This window comes from Sapajus apella, unplaced genomic scaffold, assembly GCF_009761245.1.
Source record: "Sapajus apella isolate SASKATOON/1434 unplaced genomic scaffold, GSC_monkey_1.0 scaffold5, whole genome shotgun sequence".
NCBI classification, from domain to species: Eukaryota; Metazoa; Chordata; class Mammalia; order Primates; family Cebidae; genus Sapajus; species Sapajus apella.
In genome coordinates, this window is record NW_022436945.1 from 38,933,710 (window position 1) to 38,953,984 (window position 20,275).

Here is a 20,275-nt window from a genome sequence, read left to right on the forward strand (position 1 = left end):
AAAAAAAAAAAAAAAAAAAAAAAAAAAAGGCAGATTTGACTACAAAGACTAACGAAATTATTATGAAAGTTATGTGTCCAAAGGAAATTCCTTAAAGGATAGGGACAAAAATGTAAATTTGACCCAAAATGCAATAATTAAATGTTTTTTGCTGGGACAACTCATATTTTCAAAAATAGGTTAAATTGGCCCTCCCTAACACTGGCATTCCACACTAAGGAGCATGACTAATCATTCAAAAATTGGTAGTGATAAAAATGCACTTAAAGTGGAGTTGCTTCGCGTACTCTAAAACATTTGATGAAAATAATACATTTTACATACTTACATTGACCAATCCGAAATAGTGTTCATTGATTGGAAACTGCTCTGGACCAATGTCTTTTTCCAGAGCAGAGGCATTGGTGCCCTAAAAGAGAAAAACAGCAAAGTCGTGTTGCATATAAAACAGACAAGCAAGTAAAAATCATACTTAAAATAATCTACCATTGAGACAAGCATCTCCCCTGGTCAACAAGGTATTTGGTGATGTTCGTGCTGAAGGAAAAGGTGTCAGAAGTAAAGCAGATGAGTAGTTAATAATGTCATTCTTAACTACTTCTCCTCATTCAACTTATTCATCCCCTCAAACCTGTTCTACTTGGCTTCAATTATCTTCCAATTAGAGAAGGAAGTCTGAGATAGGCAAGTGAACAAATAATCCCCAAGAACTTCTGAATAAAACACAGGCATTTCAGACAGCTGCAGCAGCTTTTGTAATATTTGATGGCATATCAAATCATATTACCACTATCAAAGTCAATTTATTCACTCTAATAAAGATTTATTGAGCACCCACTAAGCCAGACACTGTTCTCCAGGTCTGGGCATGGATAACAGAACAGTGAACTAAACACACATGACGCCTGCTCTCATGAAGTTCACATTTTGGCAGATGAAGACAGGCTGAAAGGAAAAGTAGTGTGTTGGACAGTTTATTTTAAAATAATAGCGCAGGAGCTGGACGCAGTGACTCACGCCTGTAATCTCAATACTTTGGGAGATCATGGCAGGCAGATCACTTGAGGTCACGAGTTCAAAACCAGCACGGTTAACATGGTGAAATCCTGAGTCTACAAAAAAATATAAAAATTAGCTGGGGTGGTGGCAGGCATATGTAATCCTAGCCACTCAAGAGGCTGAGACATGAGAATCGCTTGAACCTGGGGGCCGGAGGTTGTAGTGAGCTGAGATTGTGCCACTGCACTCCAGCCTCGGTGACAGATGAGACTCCCCTCCCCCCCACTCCTCTTCCCTCCTGTCCCGTCTCCTCTCCTCTCTTCTCTTTTATTTTTTGAGACAGAGTCTTAATCACCCAGGCTGGAGTGCAATGGAGAGGAGAGGGGAGGGCAGGGGAGGAGGGAGGGAGGGAGGAAGGAAGGAAGGAAGGAAGGAAGGAAGGAAGGAAGGAAGGAAGGAAGGAAGGGAGGGAGGGAAGGAGGGAGGGAGGGAGGGAATGAGGAAGGGAAGGAAGAGAAGGAAGGAAAGAAGGAAGGAAGGAAGGAGGGAAGGAAGGATAAAAATAGTACAATGGAGAAAAAGTAGGAAATGGGGATGGGGAAGACAAGGAGTAAGGATTGGGGAGAGACATGCAGGCTGTAGAGGGTGGACAGGCACACGTTTGTTTTTTTATTTTATTTTATTTTTTGAGCCAGTCTTACTCAATCACCCAGGCTGGAGTGCAGTGGCATGATTATGGCTTACTGTAACCTCAACTTCCTGGGCTCAAGTGCTCCTCCTGCCTCAGTCTCCTGAGTAGCTGGGACTACAGGTGCACACCACTATGCCCAGCTAATTTTTTTATTTTTGGTAAAGACAGGGTCTCATTATGTTGTCCAGTCTGGTCTCAAACTCTTGGTATCAAGCAATCCTCCCACGTCAGCCTCCCAAAGTGCTGAGATCACAGGTGTGAGCCACCACGCCCAGCCTGCACCTTTAAATAGAGTGGTCAGGGAAGGCCTTACTGAGAAGGCAAATGTCAAAAAAATATTTTAAATAGTGGAGAAATACACTCTAAAACCTAACCATTCCCAAATGCATCAAATTGGTAAGTGCATGACAATCCAACATAACAGCTACTGGGTACACTTACTATGTGCCACAGACTGTGCTATTTATGCTCACAACAATCCTGTGAGGTAAGGACAAGGAACTTAAGACTCAGAGGCATTGAAGAATCCACCCAAGATCCACTGTAAGTGGTACAGCTAGGATCTGAACTCAAGAAGCAGACTTGAGAGTCCACGATCATAAGCAAATGCTGCACAGAGCAATGCTACTATTAAACCTTCCGTTAAGCCCCACTATGGGTCAGTTACTGGCAACTGATTATCATCACTCCCTAAGACCTGGACAGTCTTCTAGAACTAGGAAAAGTGACCCAAGTTCAGTCCAATAAAGTAAGTAGTTCAGGAAGTGGGTAAGATCAGGCTCCATTTGTACCATGGACTCTATCATCATTCCAGAGAAGGCTCTGTCTACCTTTGCAGGCCATCATGGAAGATTAACACCTCACAGAAACTCAAAGATTTGAGAGACAGGTATGTTTAAATGAATAAGAAAAAAGTTTTAGCTGGGCATGATGGCTCACACCTGTAATCCCAGCACTTTGGGAGGCAGAGGTGGGTGGATCCCTTGAGCCCTAGGAGATCAAGACCAGCCCAGGCAACATGGTGAAACCCTGTCTCTACAAAAAATACAAAACTTAGCAGGATGTGGTGGCACAAACCTGTAATCCCAGCTCCTCCAGAGGTTGAGCTAGAAGGATCACCTGCACCTGGGAAGGCAGAGGCTGCAGTGAACTGAGATGGCACCACTACCCTCCAGGGCAACAGAATGAGACCCTGTCGCAATAAAAAAAAGTTTTATTAAAAAAAAAATTGATCTGCTGTGACTGCTTATTTTGGAGTCACAACTGGCATCTCCTCTCACAGGAAGTAATGGCCAAAACATAACTGAGAACCAGTCAAAATGGCCACTTGTCCCTAAGCAAACATTAAATGCAAAAGGACCCTACTTGGACCACAAAACCGCAGTAGAAATGACACGTAGCCTCCCTTCATCATATCATCCTTCACTCTTGCTTGTTTCCTAGGGCCCTGATCCTGTTCGACCAAACTAACAACTCCCTTTCCTGTCATCTGAGACTTACAGTTCAGGGTCATTTGCGTGTAAGATAGTTTCTATGTCTTTTCATTAGTACGGGGGAGCTGGCAAGTGCTCATTGCCTTCACAATAATGTGACTATATACAAGGCTGAATTTTTGAAATAACACATCAAATTATGGCAAGACTTTATCGTACAGACAAAAATCACTAAAAATGTTCAATAGTTATATCTCAAGCATAAATCAATGTAAATAATGCCTATTAAATATACCCCCATAGCCGTTTTCAAGCAAAATTAGGATATATGGCTTAGAGCCCAGGAGGAATGTCAGATATAAAAGTACAGCACATGGAGACAGATCTCATTAAATCTTTCTTTATGAGGGAGGAACATATTCAAGTTAATCCATGATTTTTGCTATCTGAAAATTCTTAGGTTTGGTTTGCTTTTTTCTACCTATCTTAATATTTTCCCATTTTGGGAGATGGGAACCTGGAGGTGGCTAAGGATGATAACCCAGGGACCAGTGTTCAAGAGAAATATGCTGGAGACAGGTCAGGCCCACTCAGGCAGGAGGCTGGGTGCACCACAGAACAGCACAGCGAAAAATCAAAGTGAGCTCCCTGAGCCTTCAGTGAAACCTGGCTCTACTCTGAGGCCAACACTTCCTCATCACCCCTCAGGTTGAGCTGGCTTTGGTCTGGAAGGGTCATGAGGAGAAGCTGGCTGGGCCCTGATCCTTGGTGCTGCTTCTAAACTATGACACACTCTCACCGTCTTGTAAAAACATTTCCCTTTTTTTTTTTCTTTTGAGCAGTCTTAATGTCCCCAGGCTCAAACGCAGTGGCTTGATCTCGGCTCACTGAAACCTCCACCTCTTGGGTTCAGGCAATTCTCCTGCCTCGGCCACCTGAGTAGCTGGGATTACGGGCACCTGCCACCATGCCCAGCTAATTTTTGTATTTTCTGTAGAGACGGAGTTTCACCATGTTGGTCAGGCTGGTCTCGGACTCCTGATCTCAAGTGATCCACCTGCCTCGGCCTCCCAAAGTACCAGGATTACAGGGATGAGGTACTGTGTCCGGCCAAAACATCTCCCTTTCTGAGGCCTATGCCTCCCACCACTGCGAAGCTCCTTCCTTGCCCCTCATCTTGGCTGACCCAACTCATGGGAGATCTACAACTATACCGCAACTCTTGCTATCACCTAGGTGATTTCAACACCCATGTGGATGGATGAGCCATCCCATGCATGCTCTCGCAGCAACCTGATGTCCTATTTTTCCATTGTCTTTTATTCCACTCCACTTTTTAAAATTCCATTCCACTTCAGCTACCCACTCCCATAGACACGCTGGATCTGGACGTCACCCTGAATTCCTCAAATGCAGCTGCCCACAGTCTGCCCAAACTCAGCTGTCAGCTGGCGGCTGCTGCTTCTTTTTGCCTCCTTACATCCCACAGGCGATGCTGCCACTGGCTTCTTTGAAGCCCACCATCACAGCCACACCAACACCTCTCCAGAACCACTAGTCCTCTGCTTTCTCATTCAGCTTTGAGTCTACAGATCACAGATCTAGCTGCTCTTCTAAATAGCCCTCACCCTACCCTTTGGCCATACCCAATCTGGCAAAAAAAGCCAAGCCAGTGTGAACCAATCATTTTCCTCTCTGAACATATATCCAGACAAATGTGTAATCCTAGAGGGAAAAAAAAGTCCAACAACCAAGCTGACTCGATTCACTGGAATGTCCCTATTTCAAGGGGCCCTCAGCAGGTACTACGTTCCAGTGTGTCTCCAATGCATTCACTCTCCACTCCACAGCTCTCACTTCCAACTGTCCCCAAGTTCCTCAAAACCTCACCATCCCCTTGATCCTTCTCACAAAAAAAAATTCCCTATGAGACAGGGACTCCCTCAACTTCCTATGTGCCTCTCCCTTGCTAATGACAGAGATGTCTCTCTTGTCCAAAGGCAAGCTCTCCACCTCTATCAGATCCTTCCCATCAGCATTTAAATATGCTTCAGCATCTCCCATATCAAAAATACACACACCCACACTGCCCCAGACATCACCCCCAGTTACCAGCTCTTCCTTACTTCCCCCTCAGAGCTAAACTTTCTTAAACAACTGTTTATTCTGAAACATTTGCAGATGAATCAGATCATTTCTAAGATGTGTTCCAAACAATCTGGTGGTGAGGTAGGGAGAAGTAGGGGTGGGGGGACTAAAGCTGTGTTGCTGAAGTTGAGTGATGGGTGTGTGGGGGCTCACTGTGCTAATTCTGTTTATTTTTCACATACAGTATATGTATATAGGTGGAATCATAGTCCCCCTAATCTCCAGAATTGGAGAATACACGACCTGACATGGCAAAGGGAAATTCAGGCTGTAGATGGAATTAATTTGCTAATCCAGTGACCTTACAATAGGGAGATTGTCCTGGATTCCTCAGATAGGCCCAATAATCAATCACAAGGGTCCTTCCAAGTGAGAGACAGAAGCAAAAGAGATCAGAGTGAGGCAATGTGTGAGGTCTCAGCTCGCCCTAGCTGGCTTTGAAGACGGAAGGAGAGGCCAGAGGCAAGCAAGGCAGGTAGCCTCTGGAAACCAGGAAAGGCAAGGAAATGGGTCTCCTTACAGCCTCCCAGAGGAGCACAGCCTGGCACCACCTTGATTTTAGCCCAGTGAGACCCATTTCAGACTTCTGACCTCCAGAACCATAAGATCATAAATGTATACTGTTTAAGACACTAAGTTAATGGTAATTTGTTATAGCGATAGGAAATTAACACAAAATGTCTCATGTGTTCCATAATAAAATCATTTTTTTCTTTTTTATGAGATCGGGTCTCACTTTCTTGCCCAGAGTGCAGTGCTGTGGCATGATCTCGGCTCACTGCGGTCTTGACCTCCCAGGCTCAAGCAATCCTCCCACCTCAGCATTACAAGAAGCTGGGACTACAGGCGCATACCCCCACATCCAGATAATCTTTGTATTTTTTGTAGAGACAGGTTTTCACCATGTTGCTGATGCTGGTCTCAAACCCCTAGGCTCAAGCGATCCGCCCACCTTGGCCTCCCAAAGTGCTGGGAGAACAGATATGAGCCGCTGCACCCAACCTCATAATAAAATCTTAAGACTTGTCTCTACTTCCTCATCTCTAAAGCGCTCTTCAAAAAGCCCCTTCTGGGCTCTACCCTCACTTCACCACTGTTGAGTTTCAAATCTGGCAAACTCCATGGCACTTATAGGTGGCTGGCTTTTTCCAGGGCCTGTCTGGGGCCCTCCACCCTCTCCCAGGCCCAGGCCAGGAACCACTCGCATGGCTCCAATCAGCCGCTCCGTGCCAATCATTTCCAACTTTTTCTTGGCAGCTTGGAAACCTCACTTCTGAGCTCCAGACTGAATGAATACTGGCAAATCCACTTACTTGTCTTACAGGATCTCAAAATCAATCTACTTAAAACAAGATTTTTCAGTTATCTGGTGTTTCCCTGCTCAGAAAAGGACCATACCCTCCTCCTCTTGCTCATGCCAGAAACCTACAGGTCATGCCGACATCATCTTCTGGACTCCCCGCCCATCCATCACTGTCCTGTTGCCTCCCCCTCCTCAAATCTCTCATGTGTTTCTCTTTTACTCTACGGTCACCAGCTAGGCCAGACTGCCAGATCTCTCATCTGAATGACAACCAGCCCCTGAATGGCCTTTATCATCCACCTTACCTACCTCTAACCCAAATGTTAATGCTGCAGAAAAAAAAAGTGCTCTTTTTAAATAAAAATCTGCTTAAAATCCTCCAGTGGCCTTCACTGCTGTCTCCAACCTCATCTCCTGCCCCTCATTCTCTGTCCCAGTGGCCCTCCTGCTGTTCTCCGGTACCTCAACCACACCGAGCTCACCGTCTGAGTGCTCCTTCTCCCTTGCTTCTTCAGATGCCTGTGTCCCAGCATCCTGCAAGGCCAGCTTAAAGTCAGCTCCCGGAGGATTCTACACTGGCACCCCTAGGTTAAATCACCCTCTGTGACAGAGAGAATACTGCCCCTCCCAAAGGTGTCCAGGCCCTAATCCCTAAAACCCATGACGAAGTTACCTTATGTGGCAAAGGGACTTTGCAGATATGATTAAATAATTAAGAACCTTGAGATGGGGAGATTATCCTGGATTATCCCGGGAGACCCAGTGTAATCACAAGTGACTTCAAGAGAGGGAGGCAGGAGGGTCAGAGTCAGTGAGAGGCAGTGACGACAGACAGAGGTCAGACAGAGAGACTGAAGATGCCATGCTGCTGGACTTGAAAAGGGAAGGAGCCATGAGCCAAGGAATGCAGGCAGCCTCTACAAACTGGAAAAGGCAAGGAAATAGATTCTCCTCTAGAGCCTCGGGAAGGTGTACAGTCCTGCTGCACCTTGATTTTAAGAATTGTGATCTCCAGAACTGTGAGATAATATATCTGTGTCTTTTTTTTTTCTTTTTTTTTTGAGAGAGAGTGTTTCTCTGTCACCCAGGTTGGAATACAATGGCGTGCTCTCGGCCCTTCGCTACCTCCACCTCCCAGGTTCAAGCAATTCTCCTGCCTCAGCCTCCCAAGTAGCTGGGATTACAGGTGCCCGCCACCACACCCAGCTAATTTTTGTATTTTTAAGTACAAACGGGGTTTCACCATGTTGGTCAGGTTGGTCTTGAACCCCTGATCTCATGGATCTGCCCGCCTCAGTCTCCCAAAGTGCTGGGATTACAGGCGTAAGCCACCATGCCCAGCTTGTATTTGTGTCTTTTTAAGCTACTAAGTTGTGGTAATTTTTACACCAGCAATAATAAAGTATTATACGCCTCCCCAAGCTCCACTCCCCCCTCATAGTAACTTGTATGTCTCCCATATATATTCCAGTTGTTATTTACATGATTATTAACCCCTGCCTGTCCAATGCCCTAAATTATATAATTTACATAGAATTTATATATATATATTATATATATATACAATTTATTACATGTTTATATATAGATATATAATTTTGTGTGTGTGTGTGTATATTGCTCATGGGAGCAAAGAATGTGTCTGACCTGCTCAGTACTACATTCTCAGTGGCTAGCACACAGTAGCCCCATAATATCTGCTGGATGGATAGATGGCTGGATGAATGCATGCATGGACAGGGGTGGGTAGGGCTGTCTGGGTAGCTTCTATGTGCATAATTTGGAAACATATGTTCGTGCTCTCCCTATGTACTGTTCAGTGAGGCATAAGCGGTACTCTCCACCACTTCCCCATTCTCCCTTCCCTTTTATAGACACATAGTCTAAGAATTGGTTTCCATGGATACAGAATGTCACTGATATTGACATTTGGAACCAAACTCTTCACATGCTAACATTTTTCATTGGTAACATGAATCTTTGTGCATCCTTAGCACACTCAGGGCTTAAATATGTTAAATGTAAATGTTTGCATAATAAAAGAACACAGATATGACAGGGAACGTTTCATGAGATGATGATGATGATCATGATGATGATAACTGCTTAAAGACTAAGCAGTAGCATCAAAGTTTTAAATGACCATATCCTTCAACCCTGCAATTTGCAATCTGGCTTTTTTTATTCTATTATATTTTCACACAGGTGGAAAAAGAGATAAAGGCCGTAAAAAGACCCAAATAATATAAGTGAGGCTCAAACAAGACGGAAATTTATTTTTCTCTCATGTAAGTGTGCAGGAGGATGCAGCACAGGCCTGATACAGCAGCTCTGAAGTGATGGGAACTCGGTGTCCTTTCCTCTTGTTGCTCTGTCATCCTCAAATGCCAGCTTCTATCTTTGGAACCAATATGGCTACTCTAGCTCCTACCATCAAATGACCTATGCCAGGGGGAAGCAGAAAAAATGTGAAAGGACGGGTCCTCCCCTTTCAAGGATGCCCCTGCAAGCTGCACACATGACTTTTGCTCACAATTCCGCTAGCCAGAATCTCATCTGGTCGTGTGGCCACACCTAGCTGCAAGGGAGCCAGGCAAAGGTGGTCTTTACCTGAGCACCCATGACCAGGTAAAATGTCTCTAGAAATGAAAAATTCTTTTTTTTTTTTTGTTTTGAGACAGGTTCTCACTCTTTTATCCAGGCTGGAGTGCAGTAGTGTAAATAGAGTTCACTGTAGCCTCAATCTCTCAGGCTCAAGTGATCCTCCCACTTCAGCCTCACGAGTTGCTGGTACTACAGGCATGTGCTACCATGTTTGGCTTTTTGTTTTTGTTTTTGGTAGAGTCAGGATCTTGCCATGTTGCCCAGTCTGGTCGCAACATTTCTGGGCTCAAGCAATCCTCTCCCCCTGACCACCTAAAGTGCTGGGATTACAGGTGTGAGCCATTGTGCCTGTCTGAAAAATGGATACTGAGGGGATAATCAGCAGCCATATCCCTGCAGCAAGGTTTGTAACAGGAAAAAAAAAATGAAAATAACTTGAATTGGTTAAATAATTATAGTAATCCATATGATGGAATACCACGTAGCTATTTTAAAAAGTAAAATTACCCTACAGGTACTGCTATGAAAATTTGCCTAAGATAGAATGATATGTAAAAACATGTTACAGAGTAACAACATGTATAGGACAATACTCTAAATGTGGTTCATTCCATCAACAGACACTGAGCCTGTGGTGTGCCTGTCTCTATTTGACATCTGAGGGACACAAGGTGACCAAAGCAGACCAGGCCACTGTATTTGACATCTACATTTTAATGGAAATTTCTGAAAGAACACTTGAGGTATTATAACAGTGGTCCCCAGCATTGGGGAGTGGGACTAGAAGAAAAGGAGGTCATGAAGGGGCTTTTCTTTTTATCTTCTGAACTCTCTGAATTTTTTCCTAAAAGCAAATATTATTTATTTTATTTTTTGAGATGGAGTCTCACTCTGTCGCCTAGGCTGGAGTGCAATGGTGCGATCTCAGCTCGCGGCAAGCTCCGCCTCCCAGGTTCAAGTGATTCTCCTGCCTCTCAGCCTTCCGAGTAGCTAGGACTACAGGTGCACGCCACCATGCCCAGTTGATTTTTGTATTTTTAGCAAAGATGGGGTTTCACCATGTTGGCCAAGATGGTCTTGATCTCTTGACCTTGTGATCTACCTGCCTAGTCCTCTCAAAGTGCTGGGATTACAGGCATGAGCCACCACACCCTTGTGTCCCTCAGATGTAGAACAGAGCCAGGCACGCTGCAGGGCTCAGCATATATTATTTTTTATTAAAATTTTAACAAATTTAATGAAAATGGAATAATTTAGTAAACTAATGCCCGGCAGACCAGTTGCCTAAGGCCCTCCGCAAATACCTCAGGGTTGTTATTTGGCCATTTGTTTTTCGCCAGTATGAAATGCCTTTGATTTCAGTCACTTTACCTCTCTGTGGCCTTAGCTGCCTGGCTGAGAGGTTGGGCTGCTGATATCCATCCTGACTATTCCTCAGGGCAGCAGAGAGAACGAAGCAAAACTGGGAATGTAATCAGCACTGTATAAATTGTAGAGTATGTTACAAACCCAAGAGACTGCACTTCTATTGCTAGCACTCTCACAAGACACAAAAGGCAATGAGGGGCACTGAAAAATAATTGTTACATGACCAGATGCTGAACAAAGTACCTACCTAGGGGGGTAAATCACAGGGTCTGGAAGCATAATAAACATAGGGTTCTTATTTCCATCAGTAGAAAATGTGGTAGCCTTTGAAAAACAATACAGCCAACTTTATTAAAAATAGCATCTGAGCTGGGACAAGTTCCAACAATATTATAATGTTAGCTCATCAAAGCACCCCTGAAAGCAATTCTATGACTGCCAAGGGGTGCTACCAAAACACAACAATAACAAAATCCCAGGAAGGATGAATCATAAATGCATGCAATGGATAAAGAAAGAAATGTTTTTAAGCAATTTACAAGGGAAACAAGTTAGAATTTCTTCCTTGGTTGGGGGGGGTGGGGGGTGGAGGATGAAGACAGCCTTGCCCAGAAGGAGGAAATAATCAAAACAATGGCATTATGAGGTCTATCAAAACCAATGAGAACACTGTCAAAACATGGGGGAGCCTGAAACAAAAGCACAGTGACCTGGAACGGTCCTTCGAGGAGAGCCAGACCATTCCACGGATTAAAACACGAAGGCCCAGAGAAGTAAACTTACTTGCCCAAGATCTTTCCAAGGCAGCTCATTTATCTGCATCCTAGGACATGCAGCCTTTCTTTCAAGTTTGTACAAGGAAGGGACACAAGAAAGGCCAAAGATAAGGCCGGGCGCGGTGACTCAAGCCTGTAATCCCAGCACTTTGGGAGGCCGAGGCGGGTGGATCACGAGGTCAAGAGATCGAGACCATCCTGGGCAACATGGTGAAACCCCGTCTCTACTAAAAATACAAAAAATTAGCTGGGCATGGTGGTGCATGCCTGTGATCCCAGCTACTCCGGAGGCTGAGGCAGGAGAATTGCCTGAACCCAGGAGGCGGAGGTTGCGGTGAGCCAAGATCGCGCCATTGCACTCCAGCCTGGGTAACATGAGTGAAACTCCGTCTCAGAAAAAAAAAAAAAGAAAGAAAGGCCAAAGATAACATGTAAGGATTTCTAAGTACATAGAGAGTAAGTCATTAATTATAGACCATGAATCAAAGTAGATGACAGGAGAGGTGAATGTCGCTGCTAAAACCACATTTGTAGATCTATGGTTCAAAAGGCTACTCTAATTATCAACTATGCTTTCAAAGTACAAAGTGCATAAAGGACCTCTTTTCAAAAGGACTAGTGTGCCCACAATTCTGATGACAAAGATCATTCCTTAAAGTCTTACAGAGAAAGTGAAGCAAAAATGAAGTGACCCAGCCCAAGATTTCGGGATGAGTCAGAAGTCACCTGACAGAATTCAAAGGTGATTAGAAAGGAATTACAGCCACCAGTGTCTCTGATGTAAGTAATAATAATAGAGAACTCATAAATAGCATGGAGTGCATAGAATCACTGTTCTAAGGATTTTGTTCATTCATTTGTATTTCATTCATTTGAATCTTCACAATAACTCTGTGAGGCAGATGCTGCTACTGGCTTCATTTTAAAGATAAGAAAACTGAGAGGGCAGGGAACTATCCAAGTTCACACAACTAATAAGTACTGGAATTGTGTTTTGAACTCACACAATCTGGCTCCAGTGTGTGCACCCCCAACTACTACATAATCCTGACTCTCGGGGAGGCAGAGTCTCCTTGGAACCACAGAACTGAAAGAACTGAAGAAACCGAGGAGGTCACAAAGTTGTCGGGAGAACCCCTCCCTTCTGAAGCACCCCTTGAAATTTTCTAGAATGAGGACACACAAGTTCTTTCCTGTGGAACCTCTACAGAGTGCTGGCAGCCTGTTTATAGGAAACATAAAATTGAGGCTGGCAGTCAGGAGAGACATGAAATGTAGTCAAGAGGAAAGCAGCTTTCTTTCCAAAATCATTTCAAAAGACTGTGGACCTTTGATCTAGCTAAATAATAAAAGAAAATAATGTCAACTTTTAAAAGGCAAAAAGAGAAAACTGTATCAAAAGGCAAATATGAATTCTAGGGAGTAAATCACTTTATACCTAATAGTGAAATAATGTACAATCTTCTCTAACTTCTAAATACTTGGATGCTGACAATTAATATAACAAAAACAATGGAAAAGGGAGAAAGAGAAAGTACCAAAATGTGCAGAACACAATGTGTTAATATATTAACAAAGCTTATCTCTTGGTAACCTAGCTTGTCTCTTGGGTTGTTTCTGGGAGGGAGTAGGGGAGGAGAGAACTGGCAATGAATTAAACAGAGAAAAGAAATTATTTCTCTTAATCCAAAGAAAGCTGCAGAATATCTGATATGTCTTTAAAAGATACGAACCCACAGACCAGCCAGGAACACTCTCCATCTCCTCCTCCGGCTGCCTCTCCTCATCATTTGGTTTCAGTGTCACTTCTCCAGAGCTACCTTCCCTGACCCTTCCCTCTCAGAGAATCCTGTCTATTCCTCCACAGCCCTTAGAACAATCTGTAACAGCCTAATTGTAATTATTTAACATCTGTCTTCCCACTAGACCACAGGTCTGCAAATTACAGCCCGTGTGTAGAATATCACCCGCCAATTGCCATAAATAAAGTTTTACTGCAACACAGCCATGATCATTCATTTACTTATGACAACTACGGTCACAATATTAACAGAATTGCATAGCTGTGATAGAGACACTACGGCCCACAAAGCCTAAAACACTGACTGCCCAGATATTTACAGAAAAGCTCACCAACCCCTGTACTAGGCCATAAGCTTTATAAGGGCAGCAATTAGGTCTGATGCATTTGCCAGGACCTACTAGAATGTCTGGTGTATAGAAGGCACTTGATAAATTTGCTCATTAAATAAACTTGGGAAGCAGGGGGAAAGTTAGCAGTAGGTGCTACTCATTCAGAGAACTTCACATTCATTTAATCTTGCCTGCTAACCCAAGGCAGATTACTCTTAATAATTCCATTCTACACATGAAAAAAATGTAGGGAAACTCCCTAAGCTCACTGGGCCAATAAGAGCAGACCTGGGATTCAATCCTACGTCAATTCGGTTCCTGAGTCTGAGCTCTGGACCACAAGCCAGGAGAGAAGATATTTTCATTCACATGTTTAGTAATTCATTAGCTACGACGTAAGGATTGGGTAGTCAGCCAGAACTGTCTCTGAGCATGTCCCCTTTAGCTGCTGGCTGTCACACATTACCTAACCACCGGGCACTTACCCAGAGTGGCTACAAATGCCTGACCTGTTTAGTTAGCAACATGTCACCACAGAGCCTCTGACCCACTGAGCAATACTGAATGTGACTCTCCCTGCCAGATAAATCACTGATGGGGACTCATTATCCCCATGTCATAGCTGAAGGAAATGAAGTTAACTAACTTGCCAAGGTCAAGTGTTACTATGAGGCAGAGGTAAGTAGTGAACCTATGATCTTAATACCATTATTCTATAACCTTGGCTCCTGTTTCAACAGCCCATTCCTTTCCAGGCTCTAACAGGGAAAGCAATCATCAACAAGAAAGCAGCCAAAGGGCATTTTCATCCCAAGTATGACAGCATGTCACTTCTACATCTTATATCAGGGGTCTCCAACCCCCAGGTACAGTTCCATGACCTGTCAGGGACCAGGGCGGCACAGCAGGTGAGCAAGCATTACCACCTGAGCTCCACCTCCTGTCAGATCAGCGGCAGCATTAGATTCTCACAGGAGCGTGAACCCTATTGTGAACGGCGCATGCAAGGGATCTAGTTGCATACTCCTTCTGAGGGTCTAATGCCTGATAATCTGAGGTGGAACTTTCATCCCAAAACCATCCCCAGCTCTGTCCAGGTTTGTGGAAAAATTATCATACACAAAACCTGTTCCTGGTGCCAAAAAGTTTGGGGACCACTATCTTATATGATCCTGAATAAAAAGATATTCTGAAAAACACCTCAATATGTCTTCATTTAATAATTATACACAGAAGCCAGAACATCTGCCACTGAAGAAAGCTGACTCTGAGATACCTGACTGCATAACCATCCCAAGTCATTCTAGCAAGGAGCATTAAAGAACATCTAGAAAGTAGTCGGGTGTGGGGGCATGTGCCTGTAGTCCCAGCTACTTGGGAGGCTGAGGCAAGGGAAATCGTTCAAACCCAAGAGGGAGAGGTTGCAATGAGCCAAGATTGCACCACTGCACTCTAGCCTGGGCGACAGAGCGAGACAATCTCCAAAAAAAAAAAAAAAAACCAACATCTAGAAAACAGCTTTGGGCTGGCAAAACAATTCTCCATATATTTAGAGACAGCACAATGACGTCCTCATGTAAAACTAAAACTTCAAGTCAAAGGCAGAACAAGGAATCCTGACACCATGTCTGTTTTCCAGCTGCAGGTGGAAGAGAAAGAAACAGCACTCACTCACTGAAGTCGGTGAGCTACAAGCAAGAACTTCATTCTCAATCCAATTTTTCTACAAAGCCACCAAGATGCTGCCTGAATTATGATATCTGCTAAGCTCCTTCTTTACCATAAATACACTTCCCATCTCTTTTCAGAAGGGCAGCAGAGAAGGCTGGGGTCCTGGCAAAACCCCCGGTCAACGAGGCCTTGATATTTGGTTCTGTGTCACCACCTAAATCTCATCTAGAATTGTAATTCCCACATGTTGGGAGAGAGCCTGGTGGGAGGTGATTGGATCATGGGGGTGGTCTTCCCCCTTGCTGTTCTCATGACAGTGAATGAGTTCTCACAAGATCCAGTTGTTTGAAAGTGTGTGGCACTTTCCTTTCTCTCTCTCTTGGTCTCACCTGCTCCATCAAGGTAAGATGTGCCTGCTTCCCTGACACCGTCCACCATGATTGTTAAGTTTCCTGAAGGCTCCCAGTCATGCTTCCTGTTAAGCCTTGGAACTGTGAGTCAGTTAAACCTCTTTCCTTATAAATTGCCCAGTCTCAGGTAGATCTTTATAGCAGTGTGAGAATGAACGAATACAGGCCTGCTGTGCAAATTTTATTAATAGGGTGGTTTCATCCTCCCATCTTCTCATCCAAGCTCAAGGTCTTCACCAGTGAAAAGCATCCCACCTTACAGCATGGGGAGCACGGCAGGAGTCAAGGTGCCTGAATGCACTTGTGTAGGAACCCTGCCCTCGGGAACCAGTCCCTCCTGGGTCAGTGCTGTACCACCAGAGATATTTTCAACTAATGTAACAAAAACATTCTGAAATGTACTGATTGTGAAATACAAAATATAAAATTCTGGGCTCTCTCCTCCCACCCTCAAATAGGGTAGCAATGGGAGAAGAAATATGAGCAAGTCATTCTTTACAGCAACGTGATTTATTTAACGTGATTTATTTAATTATTTCTAAAACGCTCTGTGGTGAGCTACATCCAGAAACTGAAAACATGGAGATAAAGTGAGCGGAAACAGTAATTTTGTATCTGTCAAGTTTAATAACAAAATATTGAGGTTTACGTTTTATTTCTTGGGTTTTTTAATTCCATTTTGCTAGTTATTCCATTTTATTGTATTTTACAAAAATAGTGGTCTGAGACAGATTGAAAATAACAGTAAAACTTGTCCTTCCCTACAGACTCTGAAAATAATTACCAACAGCAAAGCACTTAAATAAAATTGAGTTTATTTTCCTAAATGTGTGAATAGCTGCTGAAGCTCACTTCTAATCAGAGAAATGCAAACTAAAAATATACTAAGACACCATCTTTCTTATGACTTGCAAAGATCAAAAGGTTTCTGGGTAGCACACTTCTTCGGTAAGGCTGCAAGCAGCCAGAGTCACACATATTGCTGATAGAGGGCAATTTGGCAAAATCCATCACAGTTACAAATGCAAATCCATGTTTAGGAAGTTGGTCAACAAATATACTCCCACATATGAACAAAGTTGTTCCTTACAGCCTTGTCTGTAAAAACCAAAGCCTAGAAAACTACCTACAACATATCCTACTAGTTAGTGAGGACCTGGTTCAGTGAATTCAATACACTCAAGCAACTGGATACTCTGCAGCCATAAAAAAAGAATGAGGACTCTCTTCCCACGGACCTTCCTACAAGACACAAACAGCAAGGAGCAGATGAGGACAGATCCGGGTATACTCTATGCTGGTTTATAACACAAATGCTCATCTTTTCGCCACTGCTCACCAGCAGGAGTGGCTCTTATTTTATAGCCCCAGAGAGGCCTCTGTGTTTTTAAAAACTAGGAGAGAAATATAAACACATTTCCTTGTATATGCATATAACTCTAAATGGAAGCATAAAAAACTATAAATATTGATAGATGCCAGAGGTAAGAATTGGACAGTGGGTCTACTTTCAACACATAACCTTGTGCACATTTTGAAATTTCTGCTACATGAACTCATAGTACCTGTTCAGACACTTTACTTAAAATTTAGAAATAAACTGCTCTTAGCTCTTCATGTATTTCTCAGGAGGACCTGTGTGTGCCAAACGACACAAAAGAGCGTGGTATAAGCTCATTCAAAGATGACATATCTTTTACTACACAGATGTGCCCTCATTCTCAGGAAAAGGAAAAACACTGTATCTTGACTAGCGACAACAAAAGCTTGGCCACACGCCGCCAGCACTGTGTCTTCCAATGGCATTTTGGTCGGAAATCATAGCTTGTTCCACCCTTTGTCTTGCAGCCCTTCCCTGGTTCTCCTTGACTGGAAGCCACAGCTGGTTTATAACACAAATGCTCATCTTTTCGCCACTGCTCACCAGCAGGAGTGGTTCTTATTTTATAGCCCCAGAGAGGCCTCAGTGACCTGCCCAACATCACTAAAGCTAGAAAGCAATCAGAGCCCGGGATTTCTGAGTCCTAGCTCCGGGCTCTTTCCACTACAGTGTTTGGTGGACTCTTTCACTCACGGAAACAACAAGGGAAGTGAAGAAAGTGGTAATGCGATAGCCAAGCACCAAGCTAAACATTAGACATCAATGACTCCGGTTAAGCCCCCCAATGACCCAGGGAGGTAAGTTCTCTCATCACCCACGGGCTATGGATAAGAAGTGTATCTTTACAAGGGCAGAGAACATCAAGCTCTCATACCCAATCAACAGTGGTGTAGAAAGTCCAACCAGATCTCAGCCAGGTGCTCACCTGCCTCCTAAGTAGGCTCAATGCTCAGACCCATCATTTACAAAGCAGTTCAACAAATGGTGCTCCTCAAGAGCCAGTTATTTGAGCCACTACAAAGAACCTCTTATCTGAGCCAATGTCACCCAAACGATGTGCTATGAAACCAGGAGGGAAGGGAGTTACTCTTAGGTGGCACCAGTATGAACGGTTTTAACTGTAGCGATAATGTTTTTGAAAGGTATTAGAAAAGCATAAAACAAGCTCATCAAATCCATCATTTTGCAGATGTTTTAGAATGAGGGCAAATTAAAACAAGGTGAACCGATTTAAATAAAACGACTAAGTAAATAAGTTCAAGTGATACACAGATGTGGTGAAAACCATGAAGAATGACAGCAAAGTGACATTTGAGCATCACTGACCTAAGCAACTGGATGTATCCCAGTTTTTCTCAGGAGTAAAAAAAGCTTGGAAATAATAGGTTATCCACCCACACCCGCCAACCATACAATACACATTCATTCTGAACGTTACTTTATTTATTTATTTATTTATATTTGCTTTCTCTCCCTTACCATATTACCCCTCTGATTCATAAGGCAGGGAAACCCAGTTACCAAAGCCTCCTGAGACCTTGCATTTAAATGGGACTGTCCTGTGGTGGCTTAATCTTAGAGTGCCCTACCTCTAGTTTGCCCTGAATAGCTCAGATTATACATATAAATCAATTAATATTTTGCAATTACTCTGAGCATTATTTTTTTGCTTTGAAAAGTCATCTGACTTGGGAACCCAATTAGAGAGTCTCCTACTGTCCTGTCACCTGCTGCAGTGCTGAGCTGATTAGAAGAGTCTAGTGGGCCTCTCTCTGCCTGTTTCTCCTGATACCACAGAAACAGGGAGACAGGGATCCTCACCAACACAGCATCCATAGTCAGAGTCAAACCATGTGGCGAATTTGTCCTCTGCTTTTGCCAACTTCCTTCCCCAATGTCACTCCTCCCAAAGTGCCCCACTAAATGTTGATAGTGGGTCAAAATGGAAATAGAATTTCATTGGATCCTGAAATACCAACAGCTTTGCACTTTGAGCAAACAGAAGGAAAATAATGATTCCCTAAAAGAATAAGAATAATTATGAAAACTAACATTCATGAGGGCATCACAACTCACAAAGTGCTTCCATGGGCAGGATCTCTTCCGATGCTCCCCAAAAGCTTATTTCTTTGACTACCTTTGTTGTAAAAGGATAAATAAATAAGCTCTGAGATTTACCAAACAGGATTCTGAATTCCAAACTCCTCCACTTTACAACTATATGGAAAAAAAAAGTTGTTTTGTTTTTCCCAAAGCCTTGCTGCTCTAAAAATGTTCCCGAAACTGGTATTATCTATATTACCAGAGAGCCTGTTAGAAATGCAAAATCTCCATCCTACCCCAGACCTGCTGAATCCAAACCTGCATTTTAACTAGAGCCCCAGCTAATACCTATGCATAATAAAATTAGAGGCACACTGCTTTACTGCAAGGAAATTCTTCCATTCTCTTCAATCATTTATCAATATTTGATATTGATATTGATATTTATTTGATATTGATATCAATGTTTGATATCAATATTGAAGAAATTACATCTCTTCAATCATTTATCAATATTTATTGAGTATCAATCACATATGTGCTAGGCACTGTGCTAACAGCTGGGAAATCAACAGTGAATAATACAAATAAATATAGTTCCTGCCCTCACAGTGTTGCCAGTCTAACATGGTGGTTTCTCAACCTTGGATGCTCATCGGAATCAACTGTGGCACTTATAATACAATACACACACACACACACACACAGGTGCTTAAAATTCACTCCAGACTACCTACATCTACATCCTGTCAGAAACACTTGAGACTGGAACCCTAGAGACTGAATGTCAAAAAAGCTCCAATTGGTGGAACCACTTTGGAGAGCAATATGACACACCTAGCACATCCTAAAAGCAGCATACTGACTTCCAGGATCATATCCTAAAGAAATGAAGGCACCTGAGCAAAGAAGAGAGAAACAAGAACATTCACTGAAGCACTGTTTCCAGGGAGAATATTTTGGAAACCATCAAACTGCCCCTAAATAAGAGAATGAATAAGTAAACCACTGCTAAGTCAAAGAATCCTGTTACAGAGCAGTCAAAATGAATAAACTCAATCTCTATGTGTTGACATAATCCAAATACACTTGGTAAGTGAAGAAAGGCAGTTGCAAAAGGCTACACGGTTTTATCCACACACAAACATTGCAATCCATTGCTTATGGATTCATAAATAGGAAGTATAAGACATGTTTGGTAAACACCATAACAACTTCAGGAAAACAGTTTGCTCTGGGAGGACGAGAGAGGAAAGAGACAGGAGTAGTTAGTACTATTTTTAAGGTAATGCATCTAAAAATAAAAGTAACCAAA

The 20,275-nt window shown here is 43.1% G+C and overlaps 1 protein-coding gene across 2 annotated transcripts in view; it reads right to left on the reverse strand.

Annotated features, from left to right (window-relative positions):
- The window catches only part of USP46 (ubiquitin specific peptidase 46), a 73,512-nt gene that overhangs the window by 44,549 nt on the left and 8,688 nt on the right, over window positions 1-20,275 (reverse strand). The window contains exons 1-2 of one of the 2 annotated variants that reach the window (XM_032274162.1): window positions 7,057-7,268; window positions 329-409 (exon numbers count right to left, since the gene is read on the reverse strand). In XM_032274162.1, coding sequence (XP_032130053.1) covers window positions 329-409; window positions 7,057-7,107 — 132 coding nt within the window. In that variant the 5' untranslated portion in view covers window positions 7,108-7,268. Of the gene's footprint in view, window positions 1-328; window positions 410-7,056; window positions 7,269-20,275 lie in introns of those variants that run through there. The other variant, XM_032274163.1, reaches the window with a different exon arrangement.